Source organism: Sus scrofa, chromosome 16 (assembly GCF_054392235.1).
Source record: "Sus scrofa isolate SSC_HxYL_T2T_F1_AM1 chromosome 16, Sscrofa_HxYL_maternal_Yorkshire_Landrace_v2.0, whole genome shotgun sequence".
Lineage (NCBI taxonomy): Eukaryota > Metazoa > Chordata > Mammalia > Artiodactyla > Suidae > Sus > Sus scrofa.
The window spans coordinates 86,098,872-86,119,737 of NC_139398.1; the positions used below are offsets into that span (position 1 = coordinate 86,098,872).

General features: G+C 43.5%; 1 protein-coding gene across 7 annotated transcripts in view; it reads left to right on the forward strand.

Annotated features, from left to right (window-relative positions):
- LOC102161653 (uncharacterized) overlaps window positions 1–20,440 on the forward strand; it is a 220,407-nt gene extending 199,967 nt beyond the window's left edge. For 3 of the 7 annotated variants that reach the window (XM_085001759.1, XM_085001758.1, XM_085001760.1), the window contains exons 6-7: window positions 13,153–13,380; window positions 13,736–19,130. In XM_085001759.1, coding sequence (XP_084857885.1) covers window positions 13,153–13,380; window positions 13,736–13,802 — 295 coding nt within the window. In that variant the 3' untranslated portion in view covers window positions 13,803–19,130. Of the gene's footprint in view, window positions 1–13,152; window positions 13,381–13,735 lie in introns of all 7 variants that reach the window. The other 4 variants (XR_014830836.1, XR_014830838.1, XR_014830837.1 and 1 more) reach the window with 4 other exon arrangements.
- Window positions 20,441–20,866: the final 426 nt, after the last annotated feature.

Genomic DNA, 20,866 nt, shown 5'->3' on the forward strand with positions numbered 1-20,866 from the left:
ATCACAGGAATTGTATTCCAGCTAAGCTCATTTATTTCGAGATTGCTTCTAAAGCACATTTTTTAAGAAGTGAGTATTAGGTAAAATTGAATCAGCATAATAACTTAATATTTCTGCTCATGTGCCACTTAATTTTAATCTACTACACACCCATTGTAATTTGTAATGGCATTGTATGATGTGGTTGGGATTGCCCGGATCTATTTTTATTTGTCCCCAAGAGACTACCTGACAAATGCTGGGTATAAATTGCTGGAGAGCAAACAGACGTCCTTTCTCACCAAAGGATGTTTTGTAATTTAAATTCATTATCAAGGAATGTACGATCACCTTAAAAATATGTAAAAATAATCTTCCTGTTTAGGAGCAGCTGAATTTTCATTATGAAAATAGGTCAGACCTCGGCCGTCTGATTCTTTCTTTACCATGAGATGGAGCTGAACATTAGCAGTTCTCCCAACGTGCACCCTTGTATTTATTAGGTCCTAATATTGATGCTATTTTTGTCATAATAACTTTAAAACCAGCCAATCAGAAGCTCTGTTTTCTTCTTTCCACTTCAGGGGACGAGCCCGTCAGCCCCTGCCTCTTCTCACCCCCTTTCTTTGTGTGAACACGGGTGCCTCATAGACCATTTTATACTCTGATCTTAAAAGAGTTGATTTTCTGGGTGACCAGAGTTCCGCTTAGGACGTAGCCCTGAGATTCTATAATTCCACAGTGGGAAGAGACCTCGGAAATCCATCCACTCCTAGGTTTATCAGCTGAGAAAGCCGAAACGAAAGATAGCCAGTGAGCTTCTCACATGCAGAGACATAGTCGCCCGGAATTTTTAGGGTAAATTCTTTCTCTAAGCTTCTTCCTTTTGGCCATTGCCCTCTCGTAAGTAGATACAGCCCAGACCTCTTCCCCTGAGGGTGGCCGACCCTTGGGGAGGCCTCTAGGACCCCAGAGGGCTGTGACCAGTGGCCCCAGAGTGAGTCTCAGCAACAGCTGGGCTTGGGGCGGACCTTCTCCAAGATGCCACAGAGCCAGCTCATTGCTTGGTCTCCCACTGGGAACACTTCCCATGCCCGGTGCAATGCCGACGCATCACGAATCCCAGTGGCGCTTCCGATAGGAAGCTCGCGGGACCTTGGGAGCCCCTTGCTGAGTGAGCCCCTGCAGACACGGACAGAATCTCAATCACCCTTTGAAAATCAAGTCTCTTGGAAGGGACTCTTTCAAAACTCCTCTCAACGGAACAGGAGAGAGAGAGAGGGAGAGGTGGAGGGAGGGAGGGAGGTAAGTGATGCACCACAGCTCTCCGCAGCTTTCTTTTTCCAGAGCAGCAGCGGAGCCCCCCCCACCCCCCCCCCACCCCCACCTCAGTGCCGAGGGAAGCCGCAGGTCACAGACAAGTAAGCAAATCGCAAGGAGTGTACTTGCAGATGTGGTAAGTTTGCTGAAGGAAATAGACCAAGAAAGAATGACCGAGAAAGTCCTGATTACGTGGGTCTTGGCTCTGAGGAGAGGGTGTCCAAGCTGATCGGATCCGGAAGGTGAAGTCAGATCTGTGAAAAGTCGAGGAAAAATCTTTAGTTCAGGAACAGGAAATGCAAATGTTGAATATCCTCTTGCAGCCAGTCCTATCCCAGGGGATGGAAACAATGGGAACACATTTCTAAGAGCCAAACTCACTCCGAACCTGACCTTTGAAGGTGGGGAATGGTCAGTCCTGGATACATTCAGTGATATTTCCAGGATGGCTATCAGCTGAAATGCTTGGTTGCCAACAGCAAAAAAAAAAAAAAGGTTTGGTTGATTTTTTTCTTTTTTTAGGGCCACACCTGAGGCATATGGAGGTTCCCAGGCTAAGGGTCGATTAGGAGTTGTTGCTGCACACCACAGCTCATGACAACACCGGATCCTTAACCCACTGAGCGAGGACAGGGATCAAACCTGTGTCCTCACGGATACTAGTCGGATTTGTTTCCACTGAGTCACGATGGGAACTCCTGGTTGGTGTTTTAATCAAAGACGAAAAGCTTTGAATCTTTGGAAAGATCAGTGACAGATAAGTAATAATTGAAAAAGTGTCAAAAGATCCCCAGACCTAAAATCATACGGTGAGTTCTCGGCTGGGCTCTGGCATTAGGAAGCCTGGTGACACTGAGGACATGGGGGAGGGTCCTTGTCCTTACCAGACCTGGACGAATACCCTGAGAGGTCGCACATTTGATCACCAAGGTCTGCTCTTGAGCTAACACTGTGCTTTAGAGCCTCCAGATACTCAGGTCTCTGAGCTCAGAGACGAGGCGCGCCACTGGAGGGACAGGAATCCTAGTCCCGGGAAACCAATCCAGACGGCCATGGCATACTTCCACCCAAGGGCTCTACGCTGTGTTCCTTCCTAGAAACCCACAGCCAGGGAGCCTGGCTGAGCTATGCACACATGCCATTAGACTTCCTGGCTCCCCTGGTGTCCAGCTAGAACTTTCCCTGTCGACACTGCTTCCCTACTATGTGTCTCACCTGCAAAATAGTTTGACCTCATATGAAACCTTACGGTACACTTTGCTCTAAACACATATATTTTGTGCCCACACAAAGCACTGCACATCTGTGCTCCTCAGGTCTGCTGCCATAAGAAGGACTAGTCTTGATACCCAATGGGATGGCTGCAGTTTGAATGTATCTTTGCAAAGTGTCCTTATTATAACCCCTTCCCTGCTCCCACAACTACTCAGAGGAACTATCTTTCAGTACCTTATAACGTCTCCTCTATTTAAAGACTTTTTTTTTAATGTCAGTGACAGCAGCCTTAAAAGCCAGTTCATCTCTGAGAAGCCACCATTAAAACGTTCAGACTTAGATGTCTTTTGGGCCACCCTGCCCCGTGTGACTGAGTACACACAGGTGGCCAAACAGCTTTATAACAACCAAGGGGTGAAAGTATGTATTTGAATTAATGTTTAATATTTGATATATCTGATTTGATATTTTCCAGAATTGCTGACTTCTTCGTATCACTTAAGGAGGCACTTCATGTCAATTTGTCCTCAAAGTGGGGGGAAGGGGAGGTTTTTATTTTTTCCTTCCTTTACTTTTTTAGCACAGTTTTAGGTTCACAGCAAAACTGAGGGGAAGTACAGGGACTTCGCATCTACTCCCTGCCACCGCAGAGGCATCGCCTCCATTGCTCATTGTCTGCATCCCCCCGGGAATGGTACACCTGTTACAAGTGATGAACCCGTGCTGACACAGCATGATAACCTGAAGTGCATAGTTCCCTTTAGGGCTCACTCTTGGTTTGTACCTTCTATGGGTTTGGACAAAGATACAATACCATGTCTCCATAATTCTTGTATCACACAGAGTATTTTCACTGCCCTGAAAATCCTTTGTGCTCTCCCTCTCACCCCTCCCTCTTCTCCAAAACTCTGCCAACCACTGATCTTTTTTCACTCTCTCCATGATTTCACCTTTTCCAGAATGTCATAGAGAAGGACTCATAACATATGGAGGCTTTCAGGTTGGCTTCCTTCACCAAGCAGTATGCATTTAAAGTTTTTCCATGTCTTTTCATGATTCGATGGTTCATAACTTTATAACAATGAATAATATTCCACTGTCTGGATAAATAAACTGGATGTACCACCGTTTCTTTATTCCCTTCGTCTACTGAAGGACGTATTGCTGGCTTCCAAAGGTTAAGTTTTAATAACTAAGTTTAAGTTTCATCAGACAAAATTCTCTACTGCAGAATCATAATTTTCCTTTGGTAGATAATTCATGGGTAGATGATCCTAGGGTATAAAAAAAGCCCTGTAGTTTTTCAAGCTTTCAGCTACTTAAGTAGTTTCAGCATCCATTGATTTTCTAACTCCATCATTCTTTCTGTTTTTATTAACTGCCCTCATTCTGTAAGAGGAGCTTTCCCACTTATTATTTCTATGCTCATTTTTTATCAGGGTAGACTCATGTATTTTTTTATATACAGTGGCTTACACTGTATACATTGTACATTGATAATCACCCCTGAATTGTGGGTCTTGGAGGTCCTTTCCAAAGCTTTGAGGGTCATGGTTCAGAGTGCGTTTGGCTCTTACAAATGTGTTCCCGTTGTTTTAATCCCTTGGGATAGGATTGGCTGCAATGCAATATGATATTCAATATAAATTGTCTATTACAAAGCATATCTATTTTGATGCTCAAATTTTCACCGATTGGACCCAAGACCGCCCTTTCAGCTGCCTCCTGGGTGCCTTTCATATGTTCCTGTGACTCTGTAGGGACTTGTTTAACCTTCTGGGGCAATAAGATGTTCGAGACTCATCTTGTGCTTTTCCTGGTGCAGCTCTGGAATCAGTCATTTTTCCAAGGAGTCCTGGCTCCTGATTTTTTAGAAGCCAACATTTTGATGCTAGGCTATCTAGATACTAGATTCCTCATCAAGTTCATAGAAAAGACAAGAACTCACTCTGTTTACTCTTTGAAAACATATAAAGTGGTTAAGAGGAATGAAAATTGAAACCTGGCATTTCAGAACACCTGGATTGTGGTATTGTGTGCATGCAGCACCGCCCTAAGGATTTTTGTGCAAAGTGAATGGGCTTGACTTTTGTCTTGAAGTTTCTTGGTTTTAATATCAATGATTTATGTGTCTTCATCATTTGTTCCAAACTTAGGCGTGAGTAGGAAGACTGAATAAAGTGCCCAAAGTAGAATCTATGAACCAGAGAAAAATCACCTTGTGTCACATAATGTCCTCCACAGGCTTTCCTTAAAGTTACGCATAACTCATTTTGCATAATTACACCTTATTGTTCTGTTCCTATGACTACTTGAAAGAAAATTATTTCTATAGAAACTGTATTTTGCTTCTTTGCTTAACTTTTCTATGAGATTAAAGGTCCACTTCGATGCTTGCGAAAGTCCTCTTCAAAAATGAATAAATGAATAAAGGATTGAATAGAATCACGCGTATTTTCAAGTAAGATTTTCAGATCTTACGCTATTTGAAGGTGTAGCCGGCATAGTTGGTATGTTCTCCTCTTGAGATGTAACATCATTGTCAGTTCTGAGATGAGTTGTTAGAGGTCATGACCATCAAATGGAATTTCTAATAGAAATTCCGTGTTTTGTAGTGAGTCTCTGTCTGCTTACGTCTTTAGAGAACTGTCTGGTAGAAATTTCACTCCAACCTCAGCTGATAATTTTGGTTGTAGCTACCATTTAGTAAGCGTCTCGTTTGTGCCGAGTGCTTTGTATACTCTATCTGCATGGCTGGATTATGTTTTACTCTCTCCATCCCAGTGTCTGAGAAAGGCAGCTGGAGCTCCAGCATCTCAAGGTCTTAGTTTAGAACTGGATCTCCAGACCCCCACGCTGGTCCTTTTTGACCACATCCACAGTGGCCGAATTTGGTAGTACAGTTCAGCATTCATGCTGGGAAAACATTGCTTCCTTGCATTAAACTTCTTTGCATTTTAAAGCACCTTCATGTTCCTGTAGGTGAATTCCAATTTTTTTTTTTTGTCTTTTTTTTTTTTTTTTTTTTTTTGCCATTTCTAGGGCCGCTCCTGCGGCATATGGAGGTTCCCAGGTTAAGGGTCTAATCGGAGCTATAGCCACCAGCCTACACCAGGGCCACAGCAACGCTGGATCCGAGCCGCGTCTGCAACCTACACCACAGATCACAGCAACGCCAAATCCTTAACCCACTGAGCAAGGCCAGGGATCGAACCCGCAACCTCATGGTTCCCAGTCGGATTCGTTAACCGCTGAGCCACGACGGGCATTCTGGTGAATTCCAATTTTATGTGGCATCTCTTCCTTAGTGTGATAGATGTATTTTAAAATAGGCCATCTACCAGCCTAAGTTTCATTCACCAGGGCTCCCAAAACTCTGGGATTCTCCACTTTGACTCTGTATCAGAAAATAACATATATTTCCTTAGGAAGTTCCTTTAAAAAAAAAAATTATGGGAGTTCCCGTCGTGGCGCAGTGGTTAACGAATCCGACTAGGAACCATGAGGTTGTGGGTTCGGTCCCTGCCCTTGCTCAGTGGGTTAACGATCCGGCGTTGCCGTGAGCTGTGGTGTAGGCTGCAGACGCGGCTCGGATCCCGCGTTGCTGTGCCTCTGGCGTAGGCCGGTGGCTGCAGCTCAGATTCAACCCCTAGCCTGGGAACCTCCATATGCCGTGGGAGCGGCCCAAGAAATAGCAACAACAACAACAAAAAAAGACAAAAGAAAAAAAAAAATTATGGCCACATCCAGGATATATGGAAGTGGGCCAGGGACTGAATCCAAGCCACAGCTGCAATCTATGCCAAAATTGAGGCAACACCAGATCCTTAACCCATTGTGCCACAGTGGGAACACCAGGAATTCCTTTATTTAAAGGCACATTCTGCAAATTCCTTATTCATTTCGCCACGAGGGAGGGACCTCTATACATTGAGCTTACAGATGTAGATGCATTTCTCTAATAATTGGCATGGGTAGCTGTTGATTATTAGACAAAAAGTGAAAATCTGAGTAGGAGCCCCATCAGAAATAATGTGAGTGTGACTACATAGTAAAATACTAGGATGGCTTATCTCTAAGAGATGGAGTTGGGATAATTCTTACTTTTCTATTTATGACACTCTGAAATATGGAAAGTATGTCCAATGGGCTATTCGAGGCACTTCACCACCTGAAGATTGAATCGTAAAGTACTCTGAAGGGTGAGGGTAGCCCTAGCAAAGAAGAAGCCATGAGCAGTTTCCATCTTTGAGAACAGAGGCTGTGGGTAAACACACCAGTCTAAACAAAAGCTGTTAGTTAAAAAGAGTAAGGATACAAACCATCTGTAAAGCGGATATTAAAACAGCCTTGTACATATCAAGTGTTCTTTTAAGGAAACATGGAGGATAAAACTATCAACTAGATGAATTCTCTTAATGAAATTTTTCCCATTGTGAGTTTTCTCTGTACTATAAACATGTCATTCTCATTAATTTTATTAGACCTTCAAATTAGACCTGCCAGTACTTCATTTATGGATTGAGAATCTGAGTTCATCAGTGGTATTGATAGTCCTACAATGCCTTCCATGACCATTAAGAGGTCCTTCAGATTTTCACAGAATTTAATGTGTGCGCATGGTGTGTGCACACACATGGGGTATAGGCGTGTATGTGTATGTAATTTAATATGTACTTACACCCTTATTAAATGCATTTCTAAAAATTTTCAAATTCATTGTAAGAAGTACTAAATTTTATTCTTTTTAACCATTTTCTTTAATTATGGTGTTCTTATAACACTTGATGATACTGTTTTCTCTCTCTTTCTTTGTATCTCTCTCTCTTTTTTATGGCCACACCCATGGCATATGGAAGTTCTCTGGCCAGGGATTGAATCCAAACCACAGATGCAACCTATGTCACAGCCGTGGCAACATGGGATCCTTAACCCATTGCACCACAGCAGGAACTCCTATTTTCCTCTCTTTTTATTTATTTATTTTTTAAGTTTCATTTTATTTTTTATGTTTTGTTTTTGAGGGCCATACTCATAGCATATGGAGGTTTCCAGGCTAGGAGTCGAATCAGAGCTATAGCTGCCAGCCTACACCACAGCCACAGCAACGCAGGATCCAAGCCGCGTCTGCGACCTACACCACAGCTCGGTGCGATGCCGGATCCTTAGCCCACTGAGCAAGGCCAGGAATCAAACCTTCCGACCTCCTGGATGCTGGTCAGATTCGTGAATGGCTGAGCCACGACGGGAACTCCTATTTTCTCTCTTTTAAAATAGCCATTGGAATTAGGGAAATCTACACAATCTCCTGATCCAGAATCCTCCTTTGTGCAATAGAACTGGCAGTTCCTCTGCCATCATATGGTTGCGATTCAAAGCACATAAAATGCTCCTCACAGCCCTGCCTGCAGCAAACTGGATGTAACCAGTAACCATCAAGCCCACTCCTGGGCTCCGGCCAGGTCTCACCCCGACAAGGCTCTTTCCGCTGTGTCATTCCTGTAGGACCACAAGTTTGTCTGGGTGCTGGCAGCATCCAAAGACTGCGATGAGGGGACACAAGGCCCTGGCTTCTATCTCACTTCTGCAGTAGAGACACCGTCACGCTCATCCTGAAACGCCACACCCGCAGCCTGGTGGGAGCCTGGGTCGTTCTGCTTCCTTCCCCAGAACGACCCGCTGGACGAGCCCTGGTTTTCTCCACTGTTTACTGCGTGAGCTCAAGCAGGTCACCAGAGACCCTGTACCAGCCTCTCTCAAAACCCCCCCTGCAGTGATCTCTGGTAGCCTAGAGGTTAAAAGGATCCAGTGGTGTCACTGGAGTGGCTTGAGTCACTGCTGAGGCGCAGGTTCGATCCCTGGCCAGGGAACTTCCAAATGCTGCTTATGAGGCCAAAACATAAAGAAAAATAAATTTAAAAAAATAAGATAGAATAGAATAGAATTGCAGGGAGGTCAGTCCAAGAGAACAATGAACAATTTCTATTTTGGGTTTCGAGAAGTTTGACTTTCACTCTTTCTGCAGTTCCTGCAGATCCTAGAGCAGCACAGTGTTACACAGTGTGTTCTTAAGTCCCTTTTTCTAGATGGAAGTGATCTTTTTCTAAGAGGTTTACCCCACGCACTTCAATAATATTTACTATAGCTTTGAAAGCAAGTCAAATCTTGAACATAGATCAAAGATAAAGAGGAGCCAAGCACAGAAGTTGGAATGGGGTGAAAACCACTTCTCAGCTGCCAGTCTTGTTTTATTTCCACACTTAGCGCAGAGCAGCTCTCAGCCTAGACCCCCAAATTTGATTCTTAAATAGCACAGGTGTTCTATCCACGTAGTACCCCCTTTAGCGCTGCGCTGACCCCACTGCCTGCACGAGCCTTTTGCTCTGCAGAGCCTGCACCCTTCTCTGCCCAGACTTATGACCCCGCACCTGCGGGAGTAAACAGCCCCACCTGCAGGTAGACCTGGGCCTCAGGTCACCTCTTTTTTTCCAGTCTCAGGCCCTCCAATAAATTATTTACTTTTTTTAATCCTAACTTTCTATATTTACATAATATTGCAACTATTGTTGTTAATAATATAAGGATATCCAACAGGTAAGGCAGTTCTCATCCTTCAGATGAGGCACCTGAGCTCCTGAGAAAGGGAAGCAAGCATCTAAGCTGGCCCCTGGGATTGAATCCAGGTCCGATGCCAAGCTGGGAGTTTCACAGGGGACTGTCACGGCCGCGTTCCTGGACCGTCCAGTCTGGAAATCCGCCTCCAGTTTCTTACGGAAAACTCTGTGTGCACAATGGAGTGGGCAGTTCCCAGGGCATTCCTCATAATTTATAAAAGGACAGTACAAATTTGACTGATTCCTCTTGAGAAACTGCACGCACAAGGGGGCAATGGCCAGACCACATTGGAAAATAGAACTCTGACTCAGACCTCAGCAGCAACAGCCCGGGACCATCAGAACTGTGTCAAAACCTGGCAGCTTCCCTAATATTTGACTCGCCTCTTCTGACTCAGGACCAACCAAGGAAGCCAACCAAACACGTCCCCCAAACCACGCACATAGGATACCCAGGTTCTAGTTGACCCACCTCAGCTTCCCCAAGACAAAATCCTCTGTTCAGGGCACATCTGAATGAAGCCTTCCCTTTTTACCATAAAGCTTTCACTGTCTTCTCGCTGCCTTGGAGTCTCTGCCCATCACAAGCAACAGTGGCTGACGCTTGCTTGTTTGTTCTCATTTGGGGTGTTTTCTTTGACTTTCATACTTTTGAAGAACTGTAAAGTTGGAAGGATGACCTGTCTCTGCACTGCCATCAATGTCACAACCAGCCAGATCTTGGGTGGGAGTTTCTTCCAGCCACCCAAAGCAGAACAATTTTTGTGCTGAGAGAGCAGCTGCAGTTACCGCATGAGAACTCAGGCTGGGCAAGCTGAGGCTTTCCTAGAACATAAATGCATGGACACTTCTCACTCCATCCTGGCGTGTCAGCAATCCACGCTCTGGAAATGCATTTTCAAATTCTTTAGATACTTCCCACCATTAAATGATTCCCGGCTGCCCTGGGTGGCCTTGCAAACATTCTGCTGCACGTGGCTCTTTGTCTGCCCTGGTTCCTCTAGCTTTGCTGCCAGCCACACAGTTTAGCAGTGGGTCAGCGTGCGTTGGTTCACACCTGATTTGCACTCTTTGCTAATTGATTTCTGTCTGTGTCTTATCACTATAAGCAAAAATCTCTCCAGAAGCTTAAAGAGAGTGAGGGGAAATTGCTATCTTCAACTAGGAAAAGATAAGAAGCAAATCATTATTGACCTTGTCACCTTGCCTTGGTCACCCTGGAAAGAAGAGGGACCAGAGTGGCCTAGGTTTTCCTTATTCCTGTTCTTATCCAGGAATTCTTGGATTTAGGGGTGACTATATATCATATATGTGTGAATATATATTATATATGTGTATATATATTACACACAAATATATCACACATATTACACATATACATATGTATCACAAATGCATAAATATATACGCTTACATATGTATATTTGTTATGAATTATAAATGCATGTATTTTTTGTGACAGTCGACTGAAGCCTCTTTTTAAAAATTTTTTTCACTTATTTTAAAGTAGACTTGATTCACAATGTTGTGCCAATTTCTGCTGTACAGCAAAGGGATGCAGTCGTGCATATGTGTATATATATTCTTTTTAAAATATTATTTTCTATCATGGTCTATCCTGGGAGATTGGATAGAGTTCCCTGTGCTCAGAGTAGGATCTTATTATCTATCCACTCTAAATGTAATAGTTTGTGTCTATTAGCCCCAAACTCCCAGTCCATCCCACTCCCTACCCCCTCCCCCTTGGCAACCATAAGTCTGTTTTCTGGAGTCTGTTTCTTTTTTGCAGATAGGTTTATTTGTGCCATATTTTAGATCCACATATAAATGATATCGTATGGTATTTGTCCTATTTCTGACTCACTGCACTTAGTTTGATAATCTCTAGTTGCATCCATGTTGCTGCAAATGACATTATTTCATTCATTTTACCGCAAAGTAATATTCCATTGTGGGTATATATATATATACACTACATCTTAATCTGTTCATCTCTCAGTGGCATTTAGGTTGTTTCCATGTCTTGGCTGTTGTGAATAGTGCTGCAGTGAACATTGGGGTGCATGCATCTTTTTGAATCATGGTTTCCTCTGGATATATGCCCAGGAGTGGGATTTCTAGATCATATAGTGGTTCTATATTTAGTTTTCTAAGGAACATCCATACTGCTTTCCGTAGTAGTTATTCCCACCAATGGTGTTGGAAGGTTCCCTTTTTCCCACACCCTTTCCAGCATTTGTTATTTGCAGACTATTTTTAATGATGGCCATTCTGACTGGTGTGAGATGGGACCACATTATAGTTTTAATTTTCATTTCTCTAATAAATAGTAGTGTTGAGCATCTTCTCGTGTGCCTGTGGCCATCTGTTTGTCTTCTTTGAAGAAATGTCTACTTGGGTCTTCTGCCCAGTTTTTGATTGGGTTGTTTGGTTTTCTGTCATTGAGTTATATGACTTATGTGTATATTTTGGAAATTAAGCCCTTGCCATTTGCATCATTTGCAGCAGTTTTCTCCCATCGTATATGTTGTCTTTTCATTTTTTTTATGGTTTCCTTTGCTGTGCAAAAAGCTTGTAAGTTTGATTAGGTGAAGCCCTCTCTTTAATTGGAATGAATACTGCAGACAGAAAGCATGGATTACCAATAACTTAAAGAATCACCATGTATTCCTGCTTATGAATAGGTGTAACAGGCTTTAATTGATCTAACTTTCAGGGGTTTGTAAAAATACAAGGAAGCACAGAAAAGAATATCAACCACAAATACTGAACAAATGTTGTCATTCGGTCAAGGAGGCTGGAGCCCTCTCCCAGTATCCTCCCTGCCTTGTCCTCCCCAGAGAGGCTGCAGGTGTCATGCTTAGTGTTTAGTGCTAGTGTCCCTGAGAAGGGGACAAAAGAGAGACGGCCTGGAGACCATGGCGACACTGATGGGCCCTAAGCATTGTCCACATCCTGCTGGGTCAGGAGAGCAGGACTCACTGTTCTGGCAGAGCCGCGGGCCCCACGCTGGCAACCCAACCACTGGAATCCCCTCCTCTGACTGTGGTTCTCCAAGGACCCTTTGGAGAGATGCAGTGGGAGGTTGTCTCTTCTGGGGCAGTACTGCTTAGAAACCTGCTCACCCACCCCTGGTTTGGGGCCACAGGGTCACCACAGGGTGTAAACCACACCAATTTGTGTTTACAGCAGAGTCCAGGTGTCACTGAGAATACAGTCCTGTGGCTTTCTGTTCATTTTTATTTGGTCAACAATGAATTAGGGGTCAATGATGGAATCAAAGACAAGTCTAGGCTATTCTCCCTCTTAGAAATAGACCTGAATATTTCCCAGGTCTACAAAGTTCAGTTTAATATGTATCTCGCTCTCTACCTCAAAACAGTGGTTGAAAAGCAATAGAGAGTCTGCACTTTGCCTGGAGGTGGAATCCTAGATGCTGCCGTGGGCAGTTTTTTTTTGTTTTTTTTTTTTTTTTTTTTTTTTTTGTTTTTGTCTTTTTGTCTTTTGTTGTTGTTGTTGCTATTTCTTGGGCCGCTGCCGCGGCATATGGAGCTTCCCAGGCTAGGGGTTGAATCGGAGCTGTAGCCACCGGCCTACACCAGAGCCACAGCAACTTGGGATCCGAGCCGCGTCTGCAACCTACACCACAGCTCACGGCAACGCCGGTTGGTTAACCCACTGAGCAAGGGCAGGGACCGAACCTGCAACCTCATGGTTCCTAGTCAGATTCGTTAACCACCGTGGGCAGTTTTTAAACAAGGCTTGGGCCTGGGAGACCCAGGCCTGACCCTGATTCCCTTCTCATCGTCAACTGTATTTCCCGCCCCAAATCCTCTATGGGCACCGATTTTAGTTGACCCGTGGGAGTTGGGCTTCTCCAGCACTAAATACTCTGGTCTAAACTGTCATCTTCAATCACTGGTCCCAGGGAGAACAAGCCTGTCTTGGCAAAGCTGTATTTTCTTCCTGTATTGATTTTAGAGACCCCACCACGTTGACATCTTTCTCTCGATTCCTTTTAAAGTTCAGCCACCATAGGCAACGGGCACGAGTCACACGACACAACAGAAAACAGTTTAAGAAAATGCTACCCCAGAGCAGGTTTCTCTTGTCCTTGGAAAAAGCCTGGCATGAAGAGCAATCTTTGCTTCCTCCACTTAATTTGCCTCAGCCGAGCCTGCAGTCAGCATCTCTCACCGGGCCCACCTCAGCTCCAGGGGCCATTCGAGGGACCAGCTGGAGTTTTCTGGTGGTAAGTGATGTGCTCCCACTCTGGCTAATTCTCATTCGAGCAAAGGAAAAATTGATTGAAGCGATTGAGGGTGGCTGAGCAGTCAGTCCTCAGAAGGTCAAAAAACAGAGGCGAGAGGGGTCCTGGGAAGTGAGACGCAGTGGACAATCCCTTCAAGCTGCGATTTCATTTATTTTTACCTTTGATACTCTCTCCCCACCAAAATGCAAGTTCCAGGAGAAGGAGACTCTGGGTAGCCTAGTTTGGGTCACATGCTACCCTCTGAATCAGGGAGGATGGAGCAATTTGATGAATTTTCTTATTATACATCATCTGAGGGAAGAAGAGTTACTGATTCTTCTTGATTTTATCCTAGTTTCCTGGATTTATCACTAAAAGACCTGCATCCTGGGAAAGCACTTTCTCAGTCCCCTGAAGAGTAGAGATGGACATTCACCCAAAGGAAGGCTTGTTTCTCAGAGGAAGACCAAAACCTTATTACCAGACCAAGGCAGGATGAAAAGTGGGCTGGACAAAAACAATTAAGCCTCATGGCGTAGCCCTCTTAGGAGCAGATGGTGGTGTGTCATCTTCTAAACTCTACTGTCACTTGGGGGAACTGGCAGAGGAGGAGCCTGGTGTGTGGACCTGGTTTGCCACTTTGTCTAGGAGGCCCCAGAGCCCTATTAATTACTCGGGGAGGTTATCACACGGTCCCTTCTCTGCATTGGACAGAAATACATCTCCCTGTGATGACAGAGACACAGCGGTTCTTTTTACTCTGCTCTTTCCTTGGGTCCTCCACTCCGAGTGTCCCTGATTCCTGCGCAGTGTCCTTCCAAAGCCTGGGTTTGGAGGACAGGACCTATGTGTCCCATGTCGGCCACCGTCTGTTGCTAACAAATTGAGGTTACACCAGCTCTAACCGAGCATTCATTTATTGAATAACAGGCACAGAAAAGCCTCTGGAGTTGCCAGCATGGTAGAAACCTAGACCAGGCCTCTGAGGGCGTGTAAACAATACCCAGGTCGTGAGACCAATTTCTGCTGAAATCGCTTAATTTTGCTGGGTTCCTTGGCCGCGGCCTCACCTCCCACCTCCTGCAAACCTCTCTCCAGTGAGTGTCCAGGCGTCCAGAGGAAGGAGTTTCCATGGGTCACTGAAAATCTGCCACCACTCCTGCGAACTCCGTAGACCACTGTCGTTCTCCTTCGTTCAGTCGGTGAACGTGGCGTGTTCCATACATATGTTGCATCATTAAATGTCATTTCTGAGCGAGGATTAAAATTACCAAGTGACTTAAACTTAATGATATATTAACTGCACATCTCATCAGAATCCTTTCCAACTGCGATCTCCCACTTTATCAAAAAATTCATGCTTGATCATGCACCAGAGTAGTCAAAAGGTGGGCTTCTGGAAACTTGCATCGGCTAAAGCCAGATATGATTTCTGTCCCATGAAACTTGTGTTAATGTCATCAGAGGGAAAAAGAAGCCTCACTCGAAAATTAACTTACACTTCTACTCTGAGGAGGTGGTTTGGGAACAGAGGAGCTAGGACCTTCTTTTTGAGGCTTAAGGGAATTTACTCACGTTTGCTTAAGTATGGCACGGTTTTTGTTTATTTGTTTGGTTAGCTGGTTTGGTTTCCAGGTTTGGTTTTGGTTAGCCTAACCCCGTTGCTTCAAAATTACTGAAAAAAAAACTGATCTTTATAGTTTATGATAACATTATACTCTGAATCCTAAAGCCTTCCCCATCTCATTTCAGAGATGTTCCAACCAAAATTACTCTTTCATTTCATGAATCAACAAAATAAGTCCAATATTACGATGATCACCAATCAAAACACATCTTGGGGACACCCTCTTGCATCTGGAATTGGCACAATGCTGATTGGTTGTATAACTGTCCCCACCTCGTCTTGGGAAATTCGATGATATTTTACCTCTGCCACTCCTAAGAAACCAAGACAGGCGTGCCAGGCTTCTCTCTACCTGAATGCACAGGTAGAAAGAGGGTTTGGTGAAGAGCTGGATGACATATGCTATGTTTTCTTTGCACGTCCATGGATAAAAATTATGATGTAAAGGTACACCTCCAGCAATTGGCCAGTACATTTCCTGTGGGCCATGTAGGTGTTTGGTACATTACTGGATGCAAAGGTGGTATGACAAAAAGTACGAGACACACTGCTTAAGAGCTGTCATCACTCGGCGGTCTGTGGATCACCCACCCAGCTCTGGGTTGTTTCTGGAGGTGCAGAAGATACATAAATGTGGCTGCTTTCCTGAAGAAACATGTACACTATTTGGAGGTCTCAGCAGAGCTCGACTGGATAGTAGGTGCGGCCTCTAAAAGCCAAGGTCTTCATCACCTGCAGAATGGTAGCCTCAGAATAACATTTGAGTTGTAAATCTCTTCTGAGGGCTAAAGCGTATTTCATAAAAATGAGGATTTATGGAGTTTCTGGATGGTGCAGTGGGTTAAGAATCTGACTGCAGTGGCTCAGGTCGCTGAGGAGGCTCAGGTTCAATCCCCAGCCCAGTGCCGTGGGTTAAAGGGTCTGGTGTGGGTTGCAGCTGCCGCTCAGATTCAATCTCTGGTCAGGGAACTTCCATCTGCTGTGAGTGCAGCCATTAAATTAAATTTTTTTAAAAAGATAGAGATTTATAGTGATAAAAGCTAGCAGGAGAGTCTTATGCAAACTAAAATTTTCAGCTCTTATATTCATGGAAGAACCACGTCTGTAGGCTAACAAATTAAGAGTGAGAATGCTAAATCATTACTTCCCCTTACGCTGCTTTGAAATCTCCTATGAGTCCCCAAAGGGAGAAATGGTTTGTGTGCTTTACTGCTGTGTGTCTGTTCTCGAGTCTGTATTTCTTGATGGTAATTTGTGTCTGCGTGTGTGAGAATGCTTAAAATATGGTCTCTGCAACTTTCAAGTACGCATATAACACGGATATTGTGTTATTAACGGTAGTCCCCATGCTGAACGTTAGGTCCTCTGACCTTATTCTTATGTCTGAAAATGTGTATCATTTGACCTCCATTACTTCATTTTCTCCTCCTCCCAGCCACTGGTAACCACCATTCTGTTATTCTATTCTCTGTTTCTATGAAATCAGCTTTTTTAAAAGTTCCACACGTAGATAATAATATGAGATAATATTTATCTTTGTCTGGCTTATTTCACTTAGCATCATGCCATCCAGGTTCATCACAAATGGCAGGATTTCCTCCCTTTTCCTGGCTGCATAATATTCCATCATGTTCCATTTTCTTTATGTCTTCATCCATTCATGGACATTTAAGTTGTTCCTGAACCTTGGCTACTAGGCATAATGCTGCAGTGAACATGGGAGTGTAGCTATCTCTTCAAGATACTGATTTAGGTTCTTTTGGATATATGCTAGAAGTGAAATTGCTGGTAGTTCTATTTTAAATTTTTTGGGGGATGACCATTCTGTTTTCCACAGTGGCCGCACTGATTTACATTCTCACCAACAGTTTATAAGGATTCCCTTTTCTCCACATCCTCGCCAACATATTTTATCTCTTTTCCCTTTGATAATAGCTTGATGATAATTGTTCTCGAGTCTTGTACAGAGCTTTGTGGAACTGCATCTCTTTCTTTCAGATAAATGAGTGTTTGATCTCAGGAAATCTTCCGTTGCCACTGGTAAATCTGAGCTGTCTCCATTTTAAATTGAGTTAAAAGCAAAAGTACCGCCTACCCTCCGAAGCTTTTCTTTAATTCCTAGTATCAGTGTGTTTAATTGGAAAGAGATTTTAAAGACCAATAGTGTAAGGCTTAAGAGATTCTGGCACCTTTGGGGATTGTTTTAAAATTATTGCATGAATTCTTTTTTATTTTTTTTCCCACTGGGGGTTAGGCCTGACAGGCCACGAATGGATCTGTCATTCTCCCATATACTCTCAGTATTTATTATTATCATCTGCCTCAGGGGCTTGTAGATTAATCAAAAATATCCTTAAGTTATCTTACAAGTAAAAGGAAATTAACCAGCTTTCCCACCTCATTTTATGCTAATATATTAAATTATGAGCTCTGAAGAAATTAACAAGGACCTGAGATCAATGACTGTCTCTTCCTCTGAGTAAATTAAAATAGAATAAGTACAAATATTCTGTAATCATCAGGTATTAAACTCCTTTCCTCTTTTTTCCCCCTTTTAACATAACTCAGGCTGTAAAACCTAAATAAAATCTTACATCTAGTTCAAACCCCTTCCTTTGGAAAAGAAAAGCATGAGGTCTGGTGGAATTAAAATCACTTTCTCTCAACGACAGAACTAGTGTGTGTGTGTGTGTGTGTGTGTGTGTGTGTGTCTACGTGTGTGTGTCTGCATGTGTGTAAACCATATGTACATACTTATAGAAACACATTGTGTATATATGTATGTACACACGGTGTACATAACATATACACAATGAGTGTATGTAAACCGAGAGTATCATTCCTTCCTAAATAATCCTACATTTATTTGGGGTGACACATGATAAAATGTATAGTGAAGTCTGGAAGGTGATTTCATGACTTCCTAAAGACTAACAGGAGAATTGTTATAAAATTTCTATGAGAAAAAAATAATACTTTCACATCTCTAATGAAACACACCCTTTTAAAAAGTGAAGAGTGTTTAACATGAAATAGCATCAACTCTGTGATGCCATTATCCTCTCAGAACCCATCAAGTCGTACACAAAATCCTAATGAATTTATCGACAGCTCATCCATCCAGAGTTCCGACTTGAGTTGAGGCAGGTGTCAAGATGCACTTGCCAAACAGGGTGATAACACCGCCCCCACAGTTTCATCACAAAGCACCATCTGCTCCAAGCACATGGACTGTCAAATCCTGGCTTGTGCCCCCTGGCATTTGGTGACGGTGGCACTGACATGCAGTGACTTTGGAGGATGCGTTCACATTCTCAGTTCTTCAAACCCTGCCTAGGTCACAGCAGCAATCTGTCAACGGAGGCGGTTGGAAGAGGCAGGAGGCAATGTATTCTGTTTGTCTGGTCCCCACTCTGAACATGACTAGTTTTTATGCCAGTCACCATGTCTAAAATGTCTTCAAAGAGCACCTGTGATCATGCTCTCTCTCAAACCCGGTCACTGAGATGTTCTAAGTCAACGGTTTCCACGTGACACCAAGAGACACAAAGCCTTAACCGTGTTAGAGATTTCGTGAAGCTCTGGTCAGGAAGGGAATGGCATTGGGGCCACCTGACCTTCACGTGAAGACACGCTATCACATTTCTGTAACAAAGGGTGCTGGGGGGGCTGGCGGTGAAATGCTGTCTCAACTCAGTTTTGAGGCCCTGGCAGGAGGCCTGCCAGTTTCTCTTCGCAAGAATTGCTCAAGTCCACACCACACACACTTCCTTTGTGGGACTCTCATATTTCAGGTGCTATGCAGTCACCCTAACTGCCCAGGGGACAGGTCCCCACTAGGATCAACTCTGTGCCCCAGGGCCCCCAAATTTATGCACGTTGGCCAGTTCACTGAGAGCCTGGTAAAGCCTGGCCAAGCCCGCCCCACTTGCCACACCGAGCTGCAGCTGTGGCTCCAGCCTCCTGGCACCGTGTCCCCAAGTGTGGATCCTGTGGCAGCCTTCTCTCGTTTAGAGCTGAAAGTAACAAGAGATCTGCCTTTCAAGGACCTGGGTATCTTTATGTTCTGTCCTACCATCCCGCCAATTACCATCCTCAATAATAAATTCTAATTATAAAACAATCACGTTGATTTGAGTGATCGAAGTCCCATTTCTCCAAATGCCCTTGTTTGGAAGAAGTCTTTTTCTTTTATCTCCTAGTTCTTTCATTGTTTTAAGTTTTATTGAAGTGTAGTTAATTTACACAGTTTTGATGATTTCTGTTGTACAACAAAGGGACAGAGTCATACATATACATTCTCTCTCAGCATCTTTTCCCACAGAGATTATCACAGAATAGTGGGTGGTGTTCTCTGGGCTACACAGCAAGTCCTCATTGGCCAATGGATCCATGTACCTCAGTGTGCATATGCAGAAGTCTATTTAAAGTCCAGAAACTTACACATCAGTGATCCTCAAGGAATTCCCGCATAATAGGATCGGTGGCATCTCTGGAGCTCCAGGAATCAGGTCTGATCCCTGGCCCCACACTGTAGGTCAAGGGATCCAGTGTTGCCACAGCTGCTTGGATCTGATCCCAAGCCCAGTAACTTCATATGCTGCAGAGCGGCCAAAAATGAAAAAAAAAAAAAAATGCTACTCATATATATTGGTTGATTTATTTAAAAATAACTGGGCAGAATACAGAGCCAGCTAGGTTATCAAGAAAATGCCAGGTGTGTTTCATTTTGATTTTTATTTATGGAGTTATCAGACCATGATATAGAGAACTCAATTTTATTCCACTGAAAATTACCTCCAGGAACTTGGCATATAGTACACGTGAATTCATTAGGTGGAGTCTTATGCTAAGTGATAGATTCATAAACTTCTCCCAAACACTTACTGAGTGTCTGTTACAGACCAGGCCATGTGCAAGTTGCTGGGAGCGGAGAGATGAAAGATAAAGATTGTCTAAGACAATGCGAATGACCCCACTGAGCCAGAGTCCATCTCCAACAAAGGGAGCCTCCTTCGAGTAAAGAAGTCAGCGCTGCAACATCCAAGTGTAGCAGCCATTCCAGCTGTGAGTGACTGGCTGCCACGGTGGGTAATCCCTTTGACCTTGGGCACTAAAGCTGTTCTTTCCTCATTTTCTTTCAGTGCAAGAGAAAAGTCAGTATATTGAGTGTGCTAGGAATTTGATTTCATATAAAATTAAAATTCTACTGGCTGAATTGCTTCATAAAGATAATTACAAAAGACCTAAATACAAAACCAGATACTAAAAACCTCTTAGAGGAAAACATAGGCCAACTATTCTCTGACAGAGATCACAGCAATATCTTCTCAGATCCACCTCCTGGAGTAATGATGATAAAAACCAAAATGAACAAATGGGGCCCAATTAAACTTAAAAGTTTTCGCACAGCAAAGGAAACCCTAAACAAAACGAAAAGACACCCCACAGAGTGGGAGAAAATATTTGCAAATAAAGCAACTGACAAGGGACTAATCTCCAAAATATATAAACACCTCCTGCAGTTCAATGCCAAAAAACAAACCAACCCATCAAAAAATGGGCAGAAGATTTAAACAGACAGTTCTCCAAAGAAGACGTACAGATGGCCAAAACACACACGGAAAGATGTTCAACATCACTCATTATTAGAGACATGCAAGTCAAAACTACAGTGAGGTACCACCCCATACAGGTCAGAATGGCCATCATTAATAAGGTTACAAATAACAAATGCTGGCGAGGGTGTGGAGAAAAGGGAAGCCTCCTTCACTGTTGACGGGAATGTAAATTGGTACAACCGCTATGGAAAACAGTATGGAGGTTCCTCAGAAAACTAAATATAGAACTACCATATGA